Source organism: Micropterus salmoides, unplaced genomic scaffold (genome assembly GCF_014851395.1).
Source record: "Micropterus salmoides isolate LMB-PRFRI ecotype aquatic unplaced genomic scaffold, ASM1485139v1 Ms_hic_scaffold_3, whole genome shotgun sequence".
In the NCBI taxonomy this organism is placed as follows: domain Eukaryota; kingdom Metazoa; phylum Chordata; class Actinopteri; order Centrarchiformes; family Centrarchidae; genus Micropterus; species Micropterus salmoides.
This window is the reverse complement of record NW_024042261.1, coordinates 13,934,384-13,960,583: the sequence shown is the minus strand read 5'-3', so window position 1 is coordinate 13,960,583 and position 26,200 is coordinate 13,934,384. Positions and strand designations below refer to the sequence as shown.

The 26,200-nt window shown below is 40.6% G+C and overlaps 2 protein-coding genes across 3 annotated transcripts; one reads left to right on the top strand and one right to left on the bottom strand.

Annotated features, from left to right (window-relative positions):
* The first annotated feature begins 2,127 nt into the window (after positions 1-2,127).
* Positions 2,128-12,280, top strand: gucy2f (guanylate cyclase 2F, retinal). Its single transcript, XM_038693700.1, is given in 19 exon segments — positions 2,128-2,869; positions 3,320-3,621; positions 4,012-4,366; positions 4,556-4,640; positions 5,101-5,197; positions 5,368-5,493; positions 5,892-5,972; positions 6,163-6,339; positions 6,453-6,579; positions 6,582-6,608; positions 6,786-6,935; positions 7,170-7,318; positions 8,355-8,518; positions 8,730-8,922; positions 9,213-9,387; positions 10,909-11,007; positions 11,102-11,196; positions 11,283-11,368; positions 12,199-12,280. Coding segments are annotated over 19 exon segments (3,312 nt in total).
* Positions 12,281-15,340: 3,060 nt separating this feature from the next.
* serpinh1b (serpin peptidase inhibitor, clade H (heat shock protein 47), member 1b) lies at positions 15,341-19,450 on the bottom strand. 2 transcript variants are annotated; one of them, XM_038693850.1, is made up of 8 exons: positions 19,302-19,417; positions 18,577-18,608; positions 17,757-17,906; positions 17,455-17,647; positions 16,984-17,254; positions 16,758-16,856; positions 16,417-16,649; positions 15,341-16,309 (listed from the first exon to the last, which is right to left on the bottom strand). In XM_038693850.1, the coding sequence occupies exons 3-8, from the start codon at positions 17,873-17,875 to the stop codon at positions 16,007-16,009; spliced, it is 1,218 nt and encodes a 405-aa protein (XP_038549778.1). In that variant the 5' UTR covers positions 17,876-17,906; positions 18,577-18,608; positions 19,302-19,417; the 3' UTR covers positions 15,341-16,006. The 2 variants fall into 2 exon arrangements, with proteins under 2 accessions (XP_038549778.1, XP_038549779.1); XM_038693851.1 differs by lacking the exon at positions 18,577-18,608 and having other exon boundaries at positions 19,302-19,450.
* Positions 19,451-26,200: the final 6,750 nt, after the last annotated feature.

Here is a 26,200-nt window from a genome sequence, read left to right as displayed (position 1 = left end):
CAAGCGCACAAAGCTCGTCTCAGGAGCTGCCTCAGACGTGTTGCGTTCACTGCTCACTAGCGCTGAGTCGTCGCTTCTGTCCTTTATTCCTGGATGCAGGACAGCGATGTCAAGGTGTTACGTTTAAGAGGCTCATCAGCTTAGGTGCTATATGGGTCAACAAAGGTGGAATCACTTTGCAGTTCCATGTGCACATAAGGGAATATTCCTGCAGTATTTCTATAAAGTTTGTTTACTGGCTCACTGTCTAGTGGTTAGTAGAGTGTGAAGAGAATGTTTTTCACATGTCATTTTCTCTAAACACACACACACACACACAGAGTCAGCGAGAGAGACAGGGAAACAGAAGGGGGAAAGAAACAGGAGGGATGGATGGGTCTCTCTCTCTCTCTCTCACTCTCTCTCTCTTTCTCTTTAACACACACACACACACACACACACACACACACACCAGAAACAGCTGCAGCCTACATGTGGAGTTGTGATGTTGGTTGACGGATTCACCTTTAAGTGGAGGCACCTAAACTCAGCCTCAGGATGTTGTTGTTCTGTATTATTTCTGGGACATATAGCACCAGAACAATGATATGTTAAGGATCTGCTAAATTAGGCCTGCATAAATGTCTTTGTCATGTGTTGCCTTCCTATATAAACAATAAACAACACTTTTGTTGAGGCTATAATGATCACTGACATGACAGCTGCATGGTAGCCTATGATATGCTTCTGTTCATTCATCCATCCAGCCCATATTTGGCCTTTAACCCTGTCATCCAGGGTTGATGCTGTAGCAACCAGCTGTTCCTTGACTCATTTGTCAGGCAGGCTCTATCACAGGTGTATGATGAAAAGACTGACGCAGGCAAGACGCAGCAGAACTCAGGGGACCCAAAGAGAGCGAGAGCGCCCTTCGTTATCTTTAATTACCACCACTCCACAAGGGTTCAAATTCATTTAACCTGTGGTACCTGTTGTAGCCTACTCTGGGCATGTTAGACCAATTAAAGCACGGTTCAGTTGTCCTCATGCACATGGCTGAGGTGTCACCATGACAAGAGAAATGACCGCACTCTGCACATCAGAAAATGTTTGTTTGCTAAATATTCATTTCTATGTGCATGTGGAGGTCTGGGCTACTTGATCTATTTTGAATATTTATGATGCGAGTTGAATAAAGTATCCATTATGTCATCATCATATCTGAAATTCCATAAGAATAAATGTATTTGTGAATGTACTTCCAGAGGAGTATGTTAACTGATGGGAGATGGCCTTGTTGCCTCCCCAGGCTGCATGATAACAAGGCTAAGGCCTGTTGTCAATCCTCTTATATTGTGCCTCACTGAAATGGATTAGTGAGTAACACCTATGTTTTGGCCCCAGGTCACTTTGGAGGGATTTGCTTGAATGGGCCTGAGGCGGACACTGGCCTCCTATATTCATAATACATGAAATACTCCCTAATTTTTATTAGTTAAATAAGTCTTTTGGGGGGAGGCTGTTAATTTTTGTACCGGATTTGCTTTTTTGTAAAACTCGATTTGGAATATGTGATTTTTTTTCTTTTCAAAAGATAGGCTACATATGAAAGACAGGGTACTCCAGGGCCAGAGGTGATTTATTTCCTCCTTCTTCAGATGTGCTGCCAGTGAACAGAGCTGTTTGTGGAAACGCACAGGAGCCTCCACAGGCGCTGACTGCGGGGCATAAGTAGCTCTCCAGGGTGCTGAAGTTGTCTCCAAACGCGACAGACGCAGCGCCCAAACTCTGCCTGTCACTTTCAGCCCCTAATCCAAACATAATGACTTGGCTGTGTCTTCGCCGGAGCGACACCGTGGATCCTCCGGGTGAATAGGTAAGGGTTAGGGATGGTTAGGTGACGCTTTATGTGGACACAGAAAAGCACATCCTGTTAAGATTGTCTCGTCGGACTTTGAAGCTGTCCTGATGGCATTAAATAAATGGTAAGTGATTCTTTGTTGAAAGTGAGCCTTTTCTAACTCATAACAGTCATTAATTTGAAAATGAGAAATGACCAGGACTTTGCACTGTTTTGCAGGTGTCACTGGTCTAATTGACACTTCCATTGTGAACACGAAGATTCACCTTGGACACCCTTTAAAGACAATGCAACATATTTCTCCAAATGTCAGAGGGACGCTTTGGGAGTCCAACCATGCATGTGTGCCCATAATTAAAAGCAGACCAACTTTACCGACACTGCCCTTTTATAACTTTCTGTTATGGGTCCTCCTCGGAGTGCTGACGTTCCCTTGTTGTGTCCGCTGTTTGATATTCAAAGTCGGGGTCCTGGGGCCTTGGAACTGCGACCCTGTTTACTACAGGGCCCTGCCTGCTGCGGCCGCCAAGCTCGCTGTAAGCAGGATAAACGGAGACCTAAATCTGGATTTGGGCCTGAAAATGGACTTTATCATCCTACAGGAGCCTTGCGAAACCTCCAAAGCCCTCACTGCGTTTATTTACTACGAGAAGATGGCGGATGCGTTTGTGGGCCCCGTCAACCCGGGATACTGTATTTCGGCATCTCTACTGGCTAAGAACTGGGATAAGGCCATCTTCTCTTACGGCTGTGATAACTATGAGCTGGACCGAGTCACAGGATACCCGACTTTTGCCAGGACAGTGCCGATTCCCACGGAGGTGTTGTTTGCGGTGTTGAAACACTTTAGGTGGGCCAGTGTAGTGGTGGTCTCATCCAACGAGGATATGTGGATGGACACCGCTGATAGAGTTGCTACTGCTCTGAGGAACAAGGGGCTTCCCGTAGGCCTGGTTACATCTATTGGTATAAATGAGACCGAGATGGGGAGCACGCTGAGGATGATCCAGGCTGCAGGAGAGATCAGGGGTGAGTCTGAGCTGAACTTAATACAGGAGATAGCTACATTACAAAATGTCCCTGTAAGATGATTATATGTAGGTTAAAGTGATGCATGAGGAGATCATTCCAAAGTAGTATCACAATGAACCTACTGGTGAAATATTAGGATTTATACCTGTGATATTAAACATTGGGAGCATACTTCAAAGGTGAACAACATCGGGTATATCAAACCACCAGCTGCCCTTTATTCCACATCCCAGCTGTACACATCCTCCTCAGCAGGCTTATCACTCAACCATCTGACCAGGAAGCTATTTTGTAACTGCATATTTGACCTTGTGGTCAAGTACTCTAACGTTAGACTACTTATCACTACTGACACATTAAACCATTATGATACTGAGTTCAGTTATCGTATCACTCTATAAATGTCCATAAAACAAGTATTTTAGCACTGTGTTTTGTCTGTTTCAGTCATCATCATGTGCATGCACTCAATCCTGGTTGGCGGGGAGCAGCAGGTTTCTTTTCTTCTCCAAGCACAGAAAATGGGCCTGACTTCGGGGAAATATGTGTTTGTGCCCTATGACACCCTCCACTACAGCCTGCCCTACACCAACACCTCCTACTTCCCCCTGCAAAACAACAGCAGGCTGAGGGAGGCCTATGATGCTGTGCTCACTATCACTATGGCCTCAGAGCCTTTGTCCTTCAACGAGGCGTTCGTTGCCGCCAAGAGGAGTGGGGAATTGACTCTAGCCGTGCAGCCAGAGCAGGTGTTTGCATGTCACACAAGGAAGTTAAAGGATAGGTTCACATTTTCTGCATTAAAACTATACTCACATATCCATATGTAGATTGAAAAGGTTATTGGTTGCTTTAATTGTCCATACTGACCATGAAGTGATCACTGATCCTGTACGACTCCAGTGTAAGAGATCAATAAACAAACAACACAAAACAACAACAAAATCCACCACCTGCAAAAGAAATCAAAAAGTTCAGCTGAAACTAATGAGTGAGTTAGACAAATCCCGCTGGTATGTCTCAAAGGTTTTTGTTTTTTTTTTAGAATAAAATTCATTCATTCTTTTTCTATCCCTCCCTCCCTAAAATAGTTGTAATACTATAGTCATACATCATGTCTTTTCTTGTGTCCCTTGCAGGTTAACCCGCTATTTGGGACCATCTATAACAGCATCTACCTGCTGGCCAAGTCCATTCACAACGTCAGAAGAGTAGGCATGCCGCTGTCAGCCTCAAACCTGGCCTTCTTCATGAAGAACATAACCTTCAGCGGCTTCAATCAGAAGGTCCACGTGGACACTGGTGGGGATGTTAAGACCAGCTATGTCATCCTGGACTCTGACAACAGGGGGAGCGAACTGTACCAAACCTATCTGGTGGATCTAATGTCCGGCGGGCTTCGTTTTGCTGGGAGGTCAATTCATTTTCCAGGAGGATCTCCGCCGCCATCTGATTCCAGCTGCTGGTTTGACAAGAATGCCATCTGCACGGGCGGTAAGAGCCTTCGCTTTGGCATGTGTGCATGTTCATGTTCATTTTGTTTGTGTGTGAATATGGGTGCACATGGATATGTATGGATGTGTTTGCTCAAGTCTTCAGAGTTTTATGGAATGTCTTCCGTATATTTTGCTATTTTAATCATCAATCCTCATTTCCCTCAACATCACCCCTTGTCATCCTCAGGTGTGGAGGTCACCTACATCATAGTGGCGTTTGCTGTCATCTTGATCCTGGCTATAGGAGGGCTCATTATAAGTCTTTATATCAGGTACAGCCTGTACATACAAACAAATGCAACCTTGTGTTACTCTTCTGTACTTTACTTCTCCATTTTCCCCACTATTTTTTTAAGTAGAGGGATTTTTGAATCAGACTAGATGCATTCACATACTATAATGTAGTATGTGAATGGGGTTTTTGAGTTTTGAGAGTTTGATTCTGGCTAACATTTGACAGCAGTTGGTGCTAGCAAGAAAGGACCGTAAAAACTGATCTCAAAGTTGAAAGAACTTTAATCAAGAACTTTAAATAGTATTGTTGAAATCATGTGAATGTCTTTCCAAAAGTAGAGACTTATTTTATGCCTTCCTATCTGACTACCATATGCTAACAGGCGACTAACAGCAGACATCTGTCTTTGCTCCAAAGATGATCTCTGAGATTGTTTTAAGAAGCTCAACACCATTGGCTGAACTGATTTCCTGATCATTTCTAAATCTCATTGGCAGGAGGAGACTCCAACAAATCCAGCTGGTTAAAGGTCCCAATCGGATCCTCCTGAATTTAGAGGATCTCACGTTTATCAATCCTCAGCTTAGCAGAAAGGTAAGCAGCATCACTGTCTCCCAGCAATCAAATTAACCTTTAGCACATTTAACCTATAGTCCATGTTTTTTCCCACATCCCTTGCACGTAACACATTGAAAATGCAGTTTTGCTAAAAAAATGTTTCAGGATACTATCAAATCTTCCCCTGGTGTTGTGATGTCCCACAGAAAATCACTTTAGAGGATCTGAGTGAGTCCAGGAGCATTCTAGATGAGAAATCTACAGACCTCTCACACTCTGTAAACAGCATGCAGACAGCAACTCATGAGACCACAAATGTAGCCGTGTATGAGGTAGGCAACACTGAAAGTGGCTTTGCACTTACTGCTCCAGTATTGAAGTGGATTAGGGCCACATGTGAAAATTTTAAAGTCAGAACTCAAATAGATTTTTCACATGTGGCCCTAATCCACTGCCCTACTTAAGCCTGTACAATATTTTAAAGTAAGTAAAATGAGTGGGTAAATGAGGGAGGGAAGGGGGTCCTTGTGAAGCACATTTTCCATGTCCATTTTATGATTGAATTCATTTTCACAATGGTGGATGAACAGGCAGCAGTCAGGAGAAAAAATGTTTTATTCTTCTTTAAGGAAGTAAAACATCTGTTTTTTAGTTAGCAACAAAAACCTTACATGGAAGACGATACAAACAAAAGTTTGATCCCACTGTAACAACATGGCTTCTCTTGCAGGGCGACTGGGTGTGGCTAAAGAAATTTGAGGAGGGACACTTCAAAGAAGTGAAGCAGAGCACCACCAAGATTTTCACAAAGGTAGAGCAACATGTCTTGAACTGTAAAAAACAAAAACGAAAGAAATTAACGAAAATTTTGAATGCAATTATTTGTAAAGGCTACACACTGCTTCTAATATCTTACACAGGTTTTATATTCAGGGAAACACACATTGCAGATAAGACACTGTTAAAAGCTAAAAACTGTCCCTGTTTATGTGTTTTTTCAGATGAAAGATCTGAGAAACGAGAATGTGAATCTTTTCCTTGGCTTCTTCGCGGACTGCTCCATGTTTGCAGTGGTGACGGAGCACTGCTCGCGGGGCAGTCTGCAGGACCTGCTAAGGAATGAGGACGTTAAATTAGACTGGATGTTCAAGTCCTCACTTGTGCTTGACCTCATCAAGGTAAACACTGATATAGTAAATACACATTTTCCTCAATGGCTTGTATGTGTGCAGGTCATTGTGTCATATTTCCTTTGTGGTGAACTGCACTGTTGAACATATTGTGCTTCCAGGGTATGAAATACCTTCATCACAGAGAATTCCCCCATGGAAGGTTAAAGTCTCGTAACTGTGTGGTGGACGGGCGTTTTGTCCTCAAGATTACTGACTATGGCTTCAATGAGCTGCTGGAGTCTCAAAAGCTCCTATTGAAGAACCTCCACCTGAAGGTACCATGTACTCTTCAAAAAAACTCTTTACACTACGCTCTATGTACAGTAAACTTTGTAGATACGATTCCAAAATAGAGATTACTATCTACAACATTAGCTTTTCAAATGTGGTGTTAAGATGAGATTTAACGTTTTCACCCTAATTCTACATCTTTTCTTTTGTTTTTCACTCAGATCTGTTTTGGACAGCTCCAGAGTTCTTAAGGGACCTTGCAATCTCACGTAAAGGCACCTACAAAGGAGACGTGTACAGCTTTTCTATCATCCTTCAAGAGGTGGTGGTCAGGGGGCCACCGTACTGCATGCTGGGTCTACCACCTGAAGGTGTGTACCCACCAGGGAGGAGGAGATGCAGATAAAGAGAAACGGACACATTAGAGAGAGATTTTCTTTTTTCTAAGTTTGAGACAACTGGGATGTAGATTAATTAAATAATAATTTACTTTTTTAAATTTGGCTATCATGAAAATGTGTTACAGCGTAACAGAATACTGATACAGTACATATTCTAATTTGAAACATGATCAACATGTCCCATCTCCTCCGTCTCCTCACCAGAGATCATCCGCAAGGTGAAGAAGCCTCCTCCAATGTGCCGCCCCACTGTGGCCCCGGACCAGGCCCCCCTGGAGTGTATCCAGCTGATGAAGCAGTGCTGGAGCGAACAGCCTGACCGCAGACCAGCATTTGATGAGATCTTTGACAGGGTACGTTTTTGAAAACTCCCTTGCAGTGGTGGAAGAAGTACCTCAGAATACCATGGTCTGAAAATACTCATTACAAGTAAGGTTCTTGAGTTCAAAGTGTTACTTGTATTGCCAAAAACGATATTAGAGTATCAAAAGTAAAAATACTCATTATGCAGAATGGCCTCTTTTACATTGTTATATTATTATAAAATATTATATTAGGATGTTTTTAGTACCAACAAATACAAGTTAAAGCATTTTAATTTGTAGTTGTGGTGCCAATTTTAGATACTCTGTATATTACTGACTAGATGAGTATAATAGTACTGCATCATATCAAATAAGCAAATCATGTTAAACTAATAAACTACAAGTGTCAAAAATATGTAGTGTAGTAAAAAAAAGTACGATTAGCGTAGAATGGAAATACGTAAAGTACAATTATTATTATTATTATTATTATTTATTTCAAATATATGTAAAACAGAAACATCCAACCAGTAATAGTAATAAAACAAATCAAAATGATTAAGTAACGCAATTATAAATTAATAATAATAATAATAATTACAGCCAAAGAAATCTTTGAAACTCTTGTCTATTTCTTTACATATTTAAAAAGAGTAGGAAGAAGAAAAAAACTTGTCCACCAACCCATGTCCACAGAACAAATGCTACCTGCTTTCCAAATTAATATTTACACATCTACTTTGTCATACCCAAATCAATTTGAAATGTACATCAATTATTTTAAAAAGAAGGGGAAAAAGGAACATATATGAGGAAGGAATTAATATCAGCAACTCAAAAAAATTAAATGGCAACAGCAACAATAACGAAACTGAAAATAAATAAATGCTAGCCCCAGAAAACACTAATTGACTGTTCATTCATTGTTATGTCAAAAATGTATTTAGTTACATTCCAACACTGCACCCTTGCGCCGTTATTGATTCAGACTTTACAGTTGTTATATACTATATATATATAATAAAGCAGTCTAAAGAATATCATACTTATTGTTTAACTTGATTCTGTATTTTTTTATGAGTAGTTCAAGTTAATCAACAAGGGCAAGAAGACTAACATCATTGACTCAATGCTGAGGATGCTGGAGCAGTACAGCTCCAACCTGGAGGACCTCATCAGAGAGAGAACCGAGGAGCTGGAGGTGGAAAAACAGAGAACAGAAAAACTACTTTCAGAGATGCTCCCACCGTGAGTTTGTACACACACACACACACACACACACGCAAATGTAAGAAAATCCAAACATTATAACGATAATATAAAATTAGTTTTACAAAATAATCATCTAAATGTAATTTTTATATGTCTAATAAATATATTCCACGCATTTTAGTTACATTTCCCTAACAAAATGCCTGATCATCTGATTCCTGGTATGTTTCCGCCCCTCTGTCTTCAGTTCTGTGGCTGAGGCCCTGAAGACCGGTGCCACAGTGGAACCGGAGTACTTTGACCAGGTGACAATCTACTTCAGTGACATTGTAGGTTTCACTACCATCTCCTCGCTCAGCGACCCCATTGAGGTGGTCGACCTTCTCAACGACCTCTACTCTCTGTTTGACGCCGTGCTCAGTAACCACGACGTCTACAAGGTCAGAGTGCATGCTCATTGTTTCTAGTAGACTCCCATTTCCTACCAGATGTTGAGTTCTGGACTTTTGAGAGATCTGCAAACTATTAACAGATATATATTTATAAATATTAAATGAAAGGGTTTGTTTGCAAGAATGTAAAAGTATTTTTTAAATTTTTATAAATGTCATCATATCATATGGTGACAATTAATTCTGATATGTGATTCAACAGCATGTCTCTACAGTACACATACAGCACACAGAGACACACACTGATGTGCCCATAACCATGTGTTCACATGATCTAGGTGGAGACCATTGGTGATGCTTACATGGTAGCATCGGGTCTGCCAAAGAGAAACGGCAACAAGCACGCTGCTGAGATCGCCAACATGTCTCTGAACATCCTCAGCTCAGTAGGAACCTTCCATATGCGGCACATGCCAGGCGTGCCCGTCAGGATACGCATAGGAATCCACTCAGGTGAGACGGTACCAGGCCAGAGCATCCATCGCACTGGTTACATTATTAACCTTCTGCTCCACGTGCACAGCTCTTTGCAGATTAAAGAAAAAATATTTTCTGTCACAGTGAAAATGAGGGAGATTGTGGGGCTTATTTAAACTCTATGTTGTTGTCTGCATTATATATATTTGTTGTCTGATAATGGTCCACCTCAGAGGAGAGATTCATCTAAGGTCAAAATAAGACTTGGGTGGAGCATTCAAAACAGGACAGGCTGCAGCAGTTGGTCACGCCTTTTTTTTTTTTCTTTTAAAGAGGTGGTATTGTGTTTTTGGCTTTTTCCCTCTTCTTTATTGAGTTATATATCTTTTTTGGGCATGTAATAGGTTTGCAAAGTGAAAAAGCCAAATGTTCAGCCCAAAGTGAGTTCCCATCGCCAACAGAAAACTCTGCTCTGAACTGCTTGAAAACAGCGCATTTGTAGTCCAGCCGCTTCACCCGCATTTAGTTTTTATCCTTGTGTCGTCACAGGGATGAAAACTAAATGCGCGTCACATATGCTCGCCAAGCAGCTAGTCCGATACGGCCTCAAAAACACCAGTGGAAAAACACTGAGCTGCAGCACACACCTCTCCCCTCCCTTCCAAACACTAGCTACCCTCCAGGCAGTCAATTATGGACATAAAGTTGTTACTGTGATGTAGAGACAGAGCTCAGTTAAAACTTTATTGATGAAAGATACATTTGTTACAGATTAATAACTCACCAGTCTCAAACTCTTGCTCCACTCTATGTTGCCAAGCTGGTCGGCATCATATTGCCTACAGCTGAATAGAAACTGATTGACTGACTTCTCGCTGACTCACCCTTCTCTGCTTCCGATTGGCTAGTAGTCCTTAACTAGGAACTGCGCATATGCAACTGCCAACAAAGATCATTTGGAGACAAGATGGATCACTCCGTAGCTAAAGCGTAGCCTTCAACACAGGGTGGGGTGGCGATGGCGCCTTTGGTGTGAGAGACCCGGGTTCAGTCCCCACTGTGACCCATCCACCAATGTGTCCCTGAGCAAGACACTTAACTCCTAGTTGCTCCAGAGGCGTGCGACCTCTGACATGTATAGCAATTGTAAGTTTGTAAGTAAGTTTGGATAAAAGTGTCAGCTAAAATAAATGAAAAGAGTAGCTGCAGTATGACAAAAAATATGGTGTCTTGTTGAAAAGTAAACCTGTTCTGGTACAACCCCTAAATATGATTTTGAACCTGAAAATGAGCATAATACCACCTCTTTAACATTTGTCTGGAAAGGTTCAGTTGTTTTTTTAATGTAACCAGAAGTGACTTTTATCTTGCTGAGTGTGAGTGACAACGCAAACTGGATGGTGCAGGAACCACCGTAGGCCTCACATTGAGGGCAAAACAACACAGTTACAACTGTGGTGTTAAACTGGACTTCATTCTCACTCTCACTCCATTCAGACTTACGGTTGGATCCATCTTTAAACTGGACGAATGACTTTGAATTTCATGTGTTTTCAGGCCCCTGTGTGGCTGGGGTGGTAGGTCTGACTATGCCTCGCTACTGCCTTTTTGGAGACACCGTCAACACTGCCTCTCGTATGGAATCCACTGGACTGCGTGAGTGTCCTGTACACGGACCCGGCATATTATTTTGTGTTGTTCCATGTTTTGTTTTGGCCTAATGTCCTTGTCTCTTCTCTTCGTCCCTCAGCTTATAGAATCCATGTAAATATGAGCACTGTGAAGATCCTCCGTTCTCTTAACGAGGGTTATAAAATAGATGTCAGAGGCAAGACAGAGCTGAAGGTAACAGTCTAGAGAGTGTCATTTAACATTTAACCTCAGTAGATTTTAGTGTCTATTAATCCATGCCTTGTTGGTTTGTTTTTCAGGGTAAAGGTATTGAAGAGACATACTGGCTTGTGGGGAAAACAGATTTTACAAAGCCTTTGCCAAAACCACCAGAGATCAAACCAGGGTAAGAGCTTCAGCCTACTGTTAAAAATAACAACTAAATGTGTACAAATTCTGTAATATGTAGTGACGAAAAAATAGCACAAGAAAGACCCACCTCCAATCTGATCTAAAATTGCGTAAATGCCATTGCCACCCTGTTTTCAAGCTAATGAACATTATTATTATTATTATTATTATTATTATAATATTATTATATTATTATGAACATGTAAACAACCTTGTCCCTTGTACTTTGTACCTTGTAACTTGTTGTCTCCTGCCACTGATGTACTTTTGACTCATGCAAGTTGCAACTATCTGAATGTTACTTCAGGGAAGACAATCACGGGCTGAACCCTCAGGATTTAGCTGCGTGCAGGACAAAGAAAGCTGAGAAAAAGGCTTGACACTCTAAGTCCAAACACAGGAGGTAGAGACCTGCATGCCAGCTGGTGTTGTGTTTTGTGGAAATGTTACTGTGACTGTCAGTTTGATGTGACCAAATGCAACCTGTGAGCCTCCTAACACACAGTTCTGTCTCATTGATTCCTGAATCTTACTAATTGCTCTGTGATCTACTAGTCTCATTAATCTCTTGATCTTATCCCCTTTCTACATCTTCTTAAGTATATATGGAAAGCCCTCTTTGTTTAGTTTAATTGTGGCTGGCTGGCACATTTTCATTATTAACTTTCATTTATGTTACAGTGTTTTTGGCAGCATTTGTTGTGTGTCGTCTTCTTTGTGGTATGCTTTCTTAGCATTTTCACGTCTTTGAATCCCCGGGCTCTGCTTAAAAATGTCTCTGTAAAATGCAAAACTGGTTGTAACTCCATCCTCTGCATTTATTAGGGACAACTGGCAGGAGATGGTGACAGAGGAGATCAAGACCCTTTTTCGCAAGGCCAACAGGCAGGTGGACAAAAAGATCTGAATTAGTGGAAGAGAAGGAAAGATGTGAAAGAAGCACACTCAGAGGATCAGAAGAGAGGAGGACACATCCAGAGAAAAAAAGAGACAAAAAGCTGGGGAGGGGAGGGCTAGGCAGAGGACAGAGAGCACCACCCAGCCTCTCACTGTGGTTTAATGCAGACTTGTTTAAGAGGATTGTCTATCGACTGGCTAATCTGCCTGCAGCCAGCGCAGCAGAACACAACAGTGCTAATGTAATGAGGGTTGCTGCATTACCTGCCTATGTACCTGCTGCCAGCAGCACGGAGAAGCAGTACCGCTCCTTAATGCAGGATGCACTCATTCACTCCTCTCTGCACTCATTGGCCACTGAGTGGCCAACAAGAGGTTCACCCATCGGAAGATTGAACGCCCCAAACGCCTATTTCAAAATGAAATGTTATATTTTCTGGTGATAATGTCTGTTTTTAGTTTGCCATGAAAGCACATTATAGAGTCGTGGGGCCGAGGCTGTTACTTTGCTGTGGCTGAATATTATTATTAGCTACCCAAAGTTGGAGGCAAAGGCTGCTATTGTTTATAATTATCAAAAGAAAAAAAGAGACAATTGCCATGTTTATTTCTACCATAAAGAAAGCCGTTAACCTTTTATTTACAATAAAGAAAGGGTGACAGCACTTGGAGAGAAATGAATCCTAAATCCTTTAGTGAAACATGTTGCTGTTTCCAAAGTGCTCAGTGATGGATTTAAAGGTACAATGTGTAAGACTTAATACTAATCTCCACCTGTTTATTTTATACTCAAAGAAATAAGGGTAGCCTATCGCCTAACTGCTTCTAGCTGCTGTTATCTGGTTAGCTCAGTTAGCCGTGCATCTAACTTAGCTGTCCTATTAGCTGACTGAGTCAAGGACGAGTGTGTTGAGACAGACAATTTCACATCTACCTCGTTGATTAAAAGGTTTATTTCGACCAAACCAGAGTTGGGGATTGTTGGAACAGTGGAAAGAATAACCAAGATGGTTTTGGTGAGTTTCATTTTATTTCTGTCAAGTGTGAATGAAGTGTGCTTTAAGATGAACAAGGCGGTGAAAGAGAGAAACTTGAATTCAGAAGGTGTGTGCTTATATTTTTCTTTTTAATGAGAAAAATAGGTGTAAGAATGTTTTCTTTCTTGACATTTTGTGGTGAGTTTATTTTGTCTCTTTATTAGAATAAGAAAGTTAAAAGACGTAGCAACACAGCAAAATCGCCACTTGCACACATCTCCCAGCTGAAATTACGGCGGGGGGGACCTGAGCTATACTATCGAACTATTACTGCTTGAGGCACAAAGTGGTATAACAAGACAGGATTGGCGTAAGTTGATAACTGCAGCACTATACAAGTACTTCTTTGACATATTGTGAAAACTATTTCTTCACACTCTGTTGATGATGTTTTAAATTTCTTAAATTCTTACACATTGCACCTTTAATGTCAGCACCTACAATTCTGGATAAAGTAAAGTGAACTGAATTGGTTGTTTGTGCAACATTTCTGAATTTACTCCTGCTGTGTTTGTGTCAGTAACAGACCTGTAATACAAAGTCATAAATTATATGAAGTGAAGTACCTCAGGAAGATGATTTAATAACTTGAAATGACTTGTTTTCTGTCATCACAAGTTTACAACCCCCCTTTAATGTCTCAATATTAGAACACATTCTCTGCATTGATGCTCACACAGCAATTATATTTGTATAATTTATAATAAATTTCACAAAGTAACTTTTGGACACAAATGAATAAAACTTCCTTCTGAGTTCAGGAGGGCAAACTGTGTGTACAATGTTTACCACATCTGGATTTGTTACAGCTGCTTTCCCCAACAGCAGATGTTGCACTGTAGTATCATTTACTCTACTCTACTACGCACATTGGCAGACTTTTGTATTCCCAGAAGGTCAGGGACTCTTACCCTCGCAGATGCATGATTTGTCAGAGAGATGTGCTCCCATCTAGTCTCTAAATCAAGATATTTGCTATGGAACATTGAATGGATAAGTTTTTCTTATCGACAGAGTGCTTTTTTGAGTACAACATAAGCATGCAGCATGTTCACTGCAGTTTATTTCAAACGGCATGTGGGAATAAGGGAAAATCTGAGCAGACAATAAAAACAAAATTGAACTGTGAAAGGATGTTTTTGATCCAGACCCCAAATATGACGTCATCTCTCAACCGAACCTCGGCCAATTATTAATTACTTTTATAATAATGCCCAGCATTTCATCATATTAATGTTTACTATAGGAGCAGCTTAGTTCATGCTTGATGTACAACAGAACAGCAGAGCCAGTCAGAAACATGTATATTGTGTAAGTTATATGTTGTGATTTGTCTTGTATATTATCACTGAAATGCAAATTAAATGGTGTATGTAAAGGAATTAAAACATTGATTTGTAAAACCCTCATTGTTTAGCCTTCCTCATAGTGTAGCCAGTCCTTTTCCTCTTTGCACCCAGAGGTGGGCGCTACAGCCCTGACATAGAAATCCATAAGGTTTTTATTTCTTGTAAGAGAGAAGTATGCAAGCTTTTTATTGTTTTGACAATACATGAAAACAAGTCTCAGGATAATGCTTAGGCTGTATGAAAGTCCTTATAAGTAAGTAAAAGTACTGATTTTGATTCTTTTCTTCTCAACCTACCGTTGCGTTGCAGCTAAACTTTTTTATTTTCTGTGCAGGAGATTACATTTCCCACGCACCATGAGAACCCTGCACTCCAGTCTTTGCACTGCAGAGTCTGCTTTTTCTCTGTTTGGGACGTCCCAACAAAGATCGCACTGACTTTATTTTAGACTGGTGGTGGTGGTGAGGGAAATCAAGCACGAAATTCTCTGGATAGTTGTCTACAGCAGATTAGCAATGTAAGGAAACTGCCCTCATTGTCAAATCCCTACATTCCAGCCAACTGGAAAGATTGTTATCCTTTTCCTTGTTAACTCTGGAGAGTTCATATTGCCCTGTTCAACACTCCAGAGGACTGTGTTGGGATGGTTTTTTAGAAGCTTTGCAAAAATAGAACAGACAAAAATATCATTTTCTTTTTTTATTGAAAAATGAACACATTATTACATAATCACACGATTCCAACAACTGCTTTGTGGAAAATACCTACAGCAACAAAATGACCCAGTATGGCTGGCAAGTGAACATAAATTAAACACCAGACATTTGCCACCTTTCCTCTGCAAGCTCAGCTCATGCAGAGGAACAATTCAGTGCAGACTGGACATTGCAACATTTAAAAAAGAATCTGTAAGATTGTAGGGAAGGAATGACACAGACCTGTAAAACAAGCTTGTGCAATTATCTTTTTTTCTTTAAACATTAAAGATAATGCAAGAAAACACACAGAGATCATAGCTGAACCAATACTTGCAATAACAGGGTGTAAAGGAAAAAGGATCATACTTAATATAAGCATGTTGTCTGCTGTGCCAACTGCTGTTTGTTTCTAAAAGGAAATCTAAAATACTTATTTGTAATTGAGAACATTATTCAGTCTAAGGGGGCTTAAGGCTGAGTCCGTTTTACAGAATTGTTCCCTGGAAAGGTTTGGTGTGTTTGATAACAGTCGACAGATTGTGTATTGGAATGTGCTCATGAGGTAACAGTCATACCAAAAAAAAATAAAATACACAGTTTCCTGCCATTGTTTCACAAATAATAAAGCTACCAACCACAATTCACAACATTATTATAGCTCATCGCGCATCTTGTCTCCTTTAGGTCTAACCACTCTGCCAATGTACATGATGGAGCTGGTCTTGTTGTCCTTCACCATGAAAATGAAGGGGTGGTCTACGTAGAAAAGTTTGGGGTTCCTCAGCTTTTCAGTGCCAAAGATGCTGGTGTCGTATGGGTTTCCATCTATGTCCAGCTCCAGGGCAGACGCGTGGAGGATGTTCGAAAGGTAGAGGTCCTTCTTTCCAGAAATGTTGGACAAGTCAGCCTTGGCTTTGTCCACGGCCTCGGTCAAGCCGAGCTCAGCCAGATGTTTCTAGATAAGACAGAGGATAGCTCAAGTTAAATGGATGTTGGTTGATTTTGAAATACTGTAACTTTACATTCTGACAACCATCAACCCGTCAAATTGCCACCATTTACCTGCAGGTCGTGGCTGACTTCCAGTGAGACTTTCGGGAGGGAAATGGCCACAGCTCTGTTCTCCATCTTGTTAAGCCAGGTGTCCACCTGCTTCCTGGTCAGGAGCTTCTCCAGGCGTTCCAGGGACTCCAGGTGGTAGGGCATGATAAAGATCATAGAGGCCTGCTTCTGGCCCAGAGGCATGTTCAGCACATAGATACGGTTCTCTGTGTCCTCATAGAAGTCATACAGACCTGCGGAGAGCAGATAAATCAGATATCTTGCTTGCATTCTTGTTGGAAGAATCAGTTGTGAAGACATAACAAGATAAGGTCAGAAGCAGCGATGGTGGAGAAACTCACCTGTACGATGCATCATAGGAACCGAAATGCTGAATGAGCGGGTAACCAGGAAAGCACGTGTGTCTACCATTTTATCATGGAATTTCTGATCCCAGTGAGCTGTGGGACAAAACATAGAGGACTCAGTTACACATCTGCACAATCCTTTGACATCTCCATGTGTTTCAGTTATGATTAGAAATGAAAACATAGCAAGATCTGAATAAAAGACAGTACTTATACTCACGCTTGAAAAACATGGCGTTGACAATCATGGCTCCATCTGGGTTCTGCACATCCTTGGTGACCTCAGGCAGCTTGCCACCTGTTGACTTGGCAGCCCACTCGTTGATGGAGTTCACTGCGCTCCTCTTGTCCCTGAAGTTTATTTTTGAATGGTCATAGTTGTAGTGCTTCTTGCTGTTCTTCACAAAATCGTCAGCAAAGGTGACAGAGCTGGGGCCATAGAGGCGGTTGTTGATCTTCCAGGTAGTGTTGCGTGTCTTGGCATCGCTCACCTGGGAAGGAGCAACGTGGGAACTTTGACCAATGAGCAATGTATGGAACGTACTGAGGGTCTGCAGTAATTTTGCAGGACCTCTTGTGGTCTTGTGGTATATCAAAATACAATAAATGAAGAAGGCAGGTTTGAAAAGTTATTTTACTAAGGTTTGTAATAAAGTCTTCAGTATACAGCATTGGATATTGTTGTACTTACCTCAGACAGCAGCTCAGACAGGCCTGTATGCAGATGCTCATCCTTCAGTTTGTCAGCACTGAGGACTGTTTTGACCTGGGAGGCAGTGGAGGCCTTGCTGCCAAGAGCCACCATCCCCAGAGAGGAGGCCACCACCACAGGAGAGATGAGGATGTTCTCTGTGTCTTTCTCCTTTGCCATGTTGTGGTAGAGGCTAAATCAAAATCACAAGATTACTTGAAATGCTACAGAAAAACCAGGTGTACCACCATCATAATATGCACTTAATTGTAATCGCAGCAATATATACAAAGGTTTCAGACCTGAAGGCCAGATTGGCGCTGTTATCAGCCAGCGTGGTGGCATGGCTGCTCAGCTTCTTGTCCTCTGCAGAGGCCACGAGGGCCAGCAGACATAGGGCTACGACGTTTGTCATCCACATCCTGTCTGACTCTGAAAGCAGCTGTAGCAGCCTGTGAAAAGGGAGCAAAAGAAAAGGAAAGGTTTAACATTACATCAACCTGGGCTGGTTTCCTAAAATCAATCATGTGTATTGAGTTTGATATGGAATTCAGAGATTGGGAGGTGAATCTGTTCGTGGCAGGGCAGGGTTGGCCCAGCCCACACTGAGGTTTGGGAGTGCCTCCAGTTTTAGGCAGACATGTTCCTCGCCACGTCAGCAGCGACTGAGGCTTAGCTGTACAGCTGGAGATGCCGTCCACTCAGAGTGAAGCTCTGCTCTGACTCAGCACTGAAATATGATGCCCCTCTGTTTTCTACATTTATTGCAATTGATGCAGCCTGTTGCACGTCTGCACTTTTGTTTTTTAATGACTTTTTCTTTAGCTAGAAGTAGTAAGGGTCAGAAATCACTGTGTTTCACTGTCTGTACATGCAGTGCATCTTTGATACTTTTGAGAAGCATTGTGTGCCTGCAGGCTATATTTAACTCATCCTATCACTTCCTTAGTTCAAACAAAGGACCAAATGCTGTAATTATCCAGCTGCAGTGGCATCTCTAAACATGTTTCTGTTCCCTCTCCACCATTCTGTCTGCAGAGGTATGTATGTATGATATGTCTGCATCCCTGTATTTGTAAATTTGTGACACAGCAGAAATGACTTTGCATCATGTTCAGATACCTTCAGATCTTTTGATGTCTGCGATTTTCATTCTGAAAGACAAGAGGTGTATGTAATAATCTCCGTAGAGCAGGCAGTAGAGAACATTATACAGGCTCTGGTGGAGACATATGCTGTGTCATCTAATTTCTTCATCTTATTTCCCAGTTTTCAACATTTAGACATAAATTATTATAAATGTTAGAAATAACTCATTCACAATCAGACCTATGAGCTTTTTTCATTGGCTGAGTGTGAAGCAGAAAAAAAATTGTGATCATCCAATGCCACAGTCATCATCCAATCAGCTGTGCCACAGTGGAACAGCAGTCATTTCTAGAAGACATATATGAACCGCTCATCATGAAAAAATGATGGATTAAAGTTGATCAGAAAGCCAGATTGGGTGCATATGAAGTACTTTCTTTCAGTTAATTTGATTGCACTTAAATAGTCGGGAAAGTGGTGATATACAAGAGGCAAAAGGTTTTAGTAGCATCATGCTTGGATAAGTTGTAAATGAAAACATTAAGCTCTGCCGTAGATTTAGTTTTTTCACTTCAGAAAAACTAAAAATATAACATGCGCAGGTCAAACAGTCAGAAATAGAAGATATTTAAAGCTGGTTAAAATGGGGAAAACACTGCACTGTAACTTTAAAAGTAAAAACAAAGCAGCCGTGTTCCACCTCTTCCACCCTCCACATTCCTTCCTGGAAACAAAGACCGTTATCTTCTAATCCTTACCTGGCACAGATTCGCTGGGCTTCTTGTCTGAGTTGCGTCCTGCGAGAAGCTGTCTGTAACAGACTCTCCTGCCCTACAAATATATATCCTGAGAAAGAACTTTCCAGAAGTGGGAATGGGATATGCAAATGAGGATGTCTCCCTTTCCTTAGGAAGTTGGGAACTGGGACGTCCCTGTTGAAACCACAGGCTGGAATGAGAGGGGTTGGCTGAGGTTAACTACCGAGCACTGGTCTAGGATCAGCTTTGAAACTTTCCCAGCAGTGGCTGCAGACAGAAATGGAAGGAGAAACTCCACCCATTTTAAAATGGCCAGTTTCAGCTGCTGATGTACAGAAATATTTCTCAGCCTCTCGGTTCTCATGCTGCTTGCTGACTCAATCTCTAACGCTGGTTTCATCACATGTAAAAGATGAAGAAAAATTATATTTTATCATGAACTGAATGATTCTCATACATGAAAACATATGTAGCATGTTAACGCTGTTTATGCAGTTGTTGAAATTTTGAGTTCATGAGCCTCTTTGGAACATCAATCTTCTGCATTCTCAGCAGGCAAGACATAAATGAATGGGCACATTCTTTGCAAAAGTTCCCTGAAGAAAAGTAGTTATTTTATGTGTATTAAACTTGTTATACAGAAGTCTAATTTCAAATGGAAACTTCCAGAACTTTGCTCAGTAGTTTCCATAGTTCAAAGAAGTTGCAAGATCTCCAGCCCTGCCCCCACCACCACAGTGCCACGTCTGTCCAACTCAGCTGCTGATTGCAGGGTGCTTGAAGGATGGGGGTGTTAAAAAGGACCACTGTAGTAAAAACTGCTGTGTTCTGACCAGGGCCTCCTTTCTTAATCTGCGCAAGAACATTTTTAACAAAATAAGTTATAAATACTTGTGTAAAGCTGTTAAGCCTTTTCCTAAACACATCAGATTGATACTAATGTCCACTTCATGGTGTCAAAGATTAATAATGGAGCATTTGTCTCAATTGTGGAAGGACAGAGCAAGAGATAGCATTGCATTACATACAGTATGAAAATTAATCATCAGAATCATTAAACTGTTTTCCAACCAAAGGTATTTTATAAATCTCTCTACCCCCAAATTCCTCCACTTTTACAGCCCCCCTGCAAATTGTCCTGACATGCCAACTGGTCAATGGCCTTTATGTTTGCAGTGACTGTTGTGTGTTGGGGGAGGGTGCCAAGAAAGTTCTTCGAAAGTTTGAAGGAGAAAAAAAAGTCAACAAATCCTAACTCCACAACCCTCTCATTTCAAATATGATCACATTTTGGGGACACGGCACCCACCTAACTCTCCTTTGAAAGGTTTGATACAAGAGCAGGCTTGCAGACCATTCACTCCCTGCAGGGAGTGATACTGAAAAAGCCCCAGGAGCCACAGTTTACACTGAAATTCCTCAGCGTGTGCAGAGTGAGAGCACCTTGTGGGTCAAGCAAGTCTGTTCAAATCTCCTACTACACATAATCTCCTTTAAAATAGCAACACTTTCATTGTCTGCCTTGTGTGGCAAAGGCCTGGAATACCCACACAGACATTCTGTATACGAAAAGGAGGCTCACAGGGGCAGGAAATGTAAAAAAATATTGTACATTTGACATTAAGGGGGGCAGTATATAATCTCAAGGCAGAGTCATGATTGTGATACTACATTATCATGTGTGCTTTACAGATTTGGCTCCTATCACATGCATGCATTTCTTTAAGGATGAGTGTTGGAATGGTCACCTGGAATGAGTTATGTGTTACCTCTTAATGTTGTTCCACTCACTGTACCTACTTTATACTGTGTAAGTATACACTGAGTGTGTATAAGTGTCTGTATAAAGAAGCTTCCAGTACTTTTCTGAACCACCACATCTTAAATACTGTAGGACTTTCGCATTTAAGATATGGAAGAGAAGTGTGTACAGGCAATTTGCACAACACAAAATGATGCAATATTTCACCAGCTGCAAATCAAAAGATTGTCAGAAGATTGCTTTTAACGTAAAGTCATGAACCAGGCATACATCTGTCACGTTTTTTTTCTCCAGCAGAATCTGATTTAAGAGCAGGAGGGTGGAGCGACTCTTACATAAGTGCAGCAAGGAAGTGCTATTTGAGGACAGAAGGCCATTCAACATCTGAACATCATTACAGTAACTACAGCACCAGTCCTGATCCGCTGCATCCTCAGTTATGTTTCTCTTAGTGTTGCCAAAAGAGGATCAATCATTAAGGGTTTTGCTTTCTGCTTTTCTTCACTAAATCTGAGTTCATGTGCAGTCTACATGTTTGGAATCAAATAATACATGATGTCTGGGGATCAGGTTCATCAATATTTAAGAGGTGTTGACTGGGGAATGTATGGTAATCATTGTTATTTTTAGAAGTTGGAAGAATTTGCTATTCATGAAGCTATATAGGTACATTTTGTAAGGAATAGAAAGAAACCAAACCAAAACCAAACAGCTGCTGATTCAGCATTGTAGTTAAAGGTGCTACTGTAGAAGAAGAAGACCAACAAGGGGGTTGTGAACAAACAGAAGAGTTCAGCCACTCTCCTGTCTTACCAGCTGTTAGTTCTTCAAACAAAAAGGAATCTGGCTGACTGTTGCAACTGTGATGGGGTTTTCTAAACACCTCTCTTTCTGTTTAGTTCTTCTAGATGTATCAGTGTTTGGAGTCTCTCTCTTCTGCAGTATTCTCTGAAGTAAAACAAAAAAATTGCATCATCATTCAAGTTTCCAGAAGTTTCTCAAAGTATCTTAATACTTTTAAAGATTATGTTACATGATATCTATATGTGCTGGTTGTAATCGCACCATTCTGTCGCAAACTGATACTGCCACGACTAAATAGTTTTATTGGATACACAAAGACTCCACTAAAGGAAGCAGAGCACAGCTGCCAAAAAGACCATGACGCAAGAGCTGAAAAATGTTTCAGCCTTGCTGTATGATGTAACTTTCTGTAGTTCTGTGTCTATGAGCGCAGTGAGCTGCTTGATCATATGCAGTCGCAGAATGCAATGTGTCACGACTACAGATATTTTTAATGAATTTTACATCAACTGCAAAGTTAAGAGCCCTTGCTCTTTACAGACTGACCACAGAGGTCAAAAGGAAAACCATGGAATTTAAAAGCGTGAACTGTGTAGTAACTGCATTAAACAACTCGGTTTACAACAAGTAACGCAACGCCATTGTGGTTGGTGATGACGCAGTGCATAAGACACATGCCTTTGGTGTTGGAGACCCTGATTCAATTCCCACTGTGACACATCCGCCAATGTCCCTAAGCAAGACACTTAACCCATAGTTGGTCCAGAGGCGTGCGACCTCTGACATAACTAGCAATTGTAAGTCGCTTTGGATAAAAGTGTCAGCTAAATGACCACTACTACCCAAAAATCAGTTGAAGTACTTCTCCTTAAGAGACAATACAGTACACTCCATCTGAGAGCTGATTTATTATAGCTTACTCCAGCATGTGAAAACTACCTGTCTTGTTTAAAATATATTCAAAATATTAAATATTTAATTCTGTGGCCAAATTAATGATTTTCCATCAAAACAATTAGACTGGCCACATGTTAAAACCCTTTATCTTTTTCACTTTTGTCACTCGTTGCCAGTGTTGGAAAGTCCATTTATCCAAGTACTATCTGTTGAAGAAATATTGTGAGCCAGGTTCAGGTGAGAAGAAGTTTCGGAGACTGATGAAGACTTAACATGGCATGGTTTATTCAGCGAAGAGATACAGTGCCAGCACACAACATGTGAACACATTGAATGCCAACACCAAATCTGAAGGATAACATATTGTGGTCCCTTTTTATGTTTCTCTCTTCCCCCTAGTTCCTGTAGGTTGTCCTCTTAAGCTGATGATACAGGGGGGAATTATTTGAGCAATGTTGCTGGTGGCAAGTCCGACTATGTTTTGAACGGATAGCGGCGGGGTGGGGCGGGTGACGGAGTGGTGGGGGAAGGGGATTACGGTAGTAATCTTTACTCATTACCATTGACAGCAACATTGCCCAGCACCATTGCTCTAAAGGTTTCTCCAATGCTACGTTATATTCAAATATATTTCTATCCTTGAGTTGTAGGGGACATCGGGTGTGGTTGTAACATGGGGAGAGTTGTAACAACACCAATTCCACCAAATAGAGATAAGATAGGAGTTAGGTGATCATTTCAGTTTTTTCCTGCTTCCTCCCCGATCGGGCATGGTGGTTATCAAATCTGGAAAGAGGTGCATTCAGAATATACAGGGAAAAAAGTAAAGTTTTTTACCAAGACTATTTTTTCTTTAGTATCTATACAATTGCAGATAGAATTGTTTGACTTATATTAGATTGAAATATAGTTTCTCAAACAACATGTGATGCATTTTTTTCTAATTTCAAACCACTATGCTAATACAGCTAGCTAAACATTGGCTGACAGGGGTGGGGTGGGTTGTAACACTTTAAAAAGTGTTACAACCATCCACGATACATAAAACTAGGTACTTTCTTGATTTTAATATTATCCAGATTGCCTTATGTAGTCTGGGCCAACCAAACCCGCACTCCAGGGTTACCAGCATTAATTTATCTGCACTGTGACCAGTACTCCCCATTCACATGTTGTACACATGTTGGCGTGTGTATCGTCATTCGACCTTTTCCATAAAAGTGAATGGACAGCTTGTGACAAGTACCTGCATGTGCGCAAGAAAAAGTCGCGGTACGCCAAAGAGTAAAATATAATAGTGCTGGTATCGGTCAATATCGGTCCACTTCAAGCACTGACTGTGGCTCTGAATATGAATATTCACACACTGACACACACACACCTCTTTTTAGTTAGACCTAAGGATGTACAGAGACGTTCTTTAATTAATTACATTTTAGTAGTATTTATTAAGTATACTTTTAAGTAAGTTTATTCTGTAGATAAATTTACATACACATGCTGTTTATGCGCGTGAGTCATCAGACAGTCTGTTACAGCAAGAGAGAAACATATCATGTAGTGTGGCATCCATTTTTGATTCTTTTGTGTGATTGTTACAACTTACCCCAGCATGTGTTACAACCTACCCCGCTATTGGGGTAGGTTGTAACAAGGGAACACATTGCATTTGACATCAACTCATGAGGTCTGTGATATTCTTGTAGAGAATTGAATTGGTGCCATTTGTAGTGAATAAATGTAGGTACTTTGTATAAAAATTTGCTCTAGCTAAATATAGTTATAGTTACTGAAGCAAAAAGTGTTCCCCAACCATACCCGGTCTCCCCTACTCTAATTTGTGGAGCCAGTAAGTTCTTGTTAAAATTCTTGTAAGACTCAACCATGACAGATTCCCAAAGAAAACCAATATCTGCTAGCCTGATGCCTGAGCTACTGTCTCTACCTTATTAGTCTAACTGTCGTCTTCCTAACAAGGACAGTTACATGTGAGAAATAACTAGAGCTGGAAGGTCAGTGAACACTTGTGGGTCAGCTAATGACTCCAAGCTAGACCTTCTTATCTTTCCCTGTTACATCAATTAAGCCCACTAAGAAATGTCTCTAACACTTTCCTTAAATACAATTTTGAGGTACTAGTACTTCACTTAAATATTCCATTTTATGCTACTTACACTTCTACTCCACTACATTTGATAACTTTAGTTACTAGTTACTTTGTAGATTCAAATTAATAATACAAAATGCAAACAAATAAATTGTGTATCGTTATGGATAAAGATAAGACATCATTGATCCCTTGGTGAGAGTGACAAGCTGCTGGATAGTAAATAATTACACACATTTAACAGCTGATCCATTAAATAGATGCACAGATTAATGCATCAATAATTCAGTAATATACATTATTGTAAATATTGAGTACTTTTACGTTTTGTGCTTTAAGTATTTGTCTATATTGTGATGCTGATACTTTACATTTTTCATGCGTGACTTTTACTTGTAACATGTATTTCGACACTGTGGCATTGCAACTTGTACTTAAGTAAAAGATCTGAGTACTACTTCCAGCACTGCTTTTTGCAGAGCAACAAACTATCTAAACTGGATCTAAGTTGATGACCACAAGGCAGCAGCACTCAGATGAATCTTTCTAATGATTTAATACCAACTGAACACGCTCTCTAGTGGCAAACGTTTGGAAGGTTCCTCCAAGGCCAAGTTGTCCTCATACTAATTAAAGTCTTAATTTAGGTTATATTCAAGTTTGTGTTACTTTACTCTAGAGATGTTTTTTTAATTTCAGTTATTTTGGTAGGTATGTTTTTTATCTTCCACCATGTGCATGAGAAAAAATGCAAAAAGAAGAATTTTGCACAGAAACCAAAGACATCCAGCAACCCTTGAAGTTTTTGAAGAAGCTTCAGATCAAAAATATAATCACTGAATGTCTGCAAATTAGAAGAACCACTGGAAATTATTTTTAGTTGTTTGCCAGACACAATATACATTAGCATATCTGATCTACTACAGTATTGCATTGTGGACTAACAACCACTAGATGGGGTGCAAAGCAGCCAAATAAAATACACCCATTTTTCAGGAGAACATTTCAAGACAGCACAGATTTACACTCACAAAATGATAAGCATGAAAAATAAGCTCAAGCTGATCTGCTGATCAATAAGAGGAGTTATAGACAGTGTTACTTTAACTTTTTGTTTAGGGGGCACTGGCACATTTTTCTGTTTTCATATTTTCAGTGCTTCAAAATGAAATAAATTTTAAATCAAAACACTCAAACTAACATTCACAAGCTCACTGAATATGGGACAGCTCCAGGTACCACCATTTGTCCCTGTGGGATAGAGATCTATAAAGTATTATATGAATGTCAATGTTGTTTGGTGGGGTCTCTGAAGAAATCGCACCTTGC

Coding starts and splice junctions, on each gene's coding strand:
- serpinh1b (XM_038693851.1), bottom strand. CDS start 17,875: ATGTGGATGACAAACGTCGTAGCCCTATGTCTGCTGGCCCTCGTGGCC. Junction 17,255..17,454: donor TGTCTGAGCTGCTGTCTGAG/GTAAGTACAACA, acceptor GCTCCTTCCCAG/GTGAGCGATGCCAAGACACG. Junction 16,310..16,416: donor AAGTCAGCCACGACCTGCAG/GTAAATGGTGGC, acceptor TGTCTTATCTAG/AAACATCTGGCTGAGCTCGG.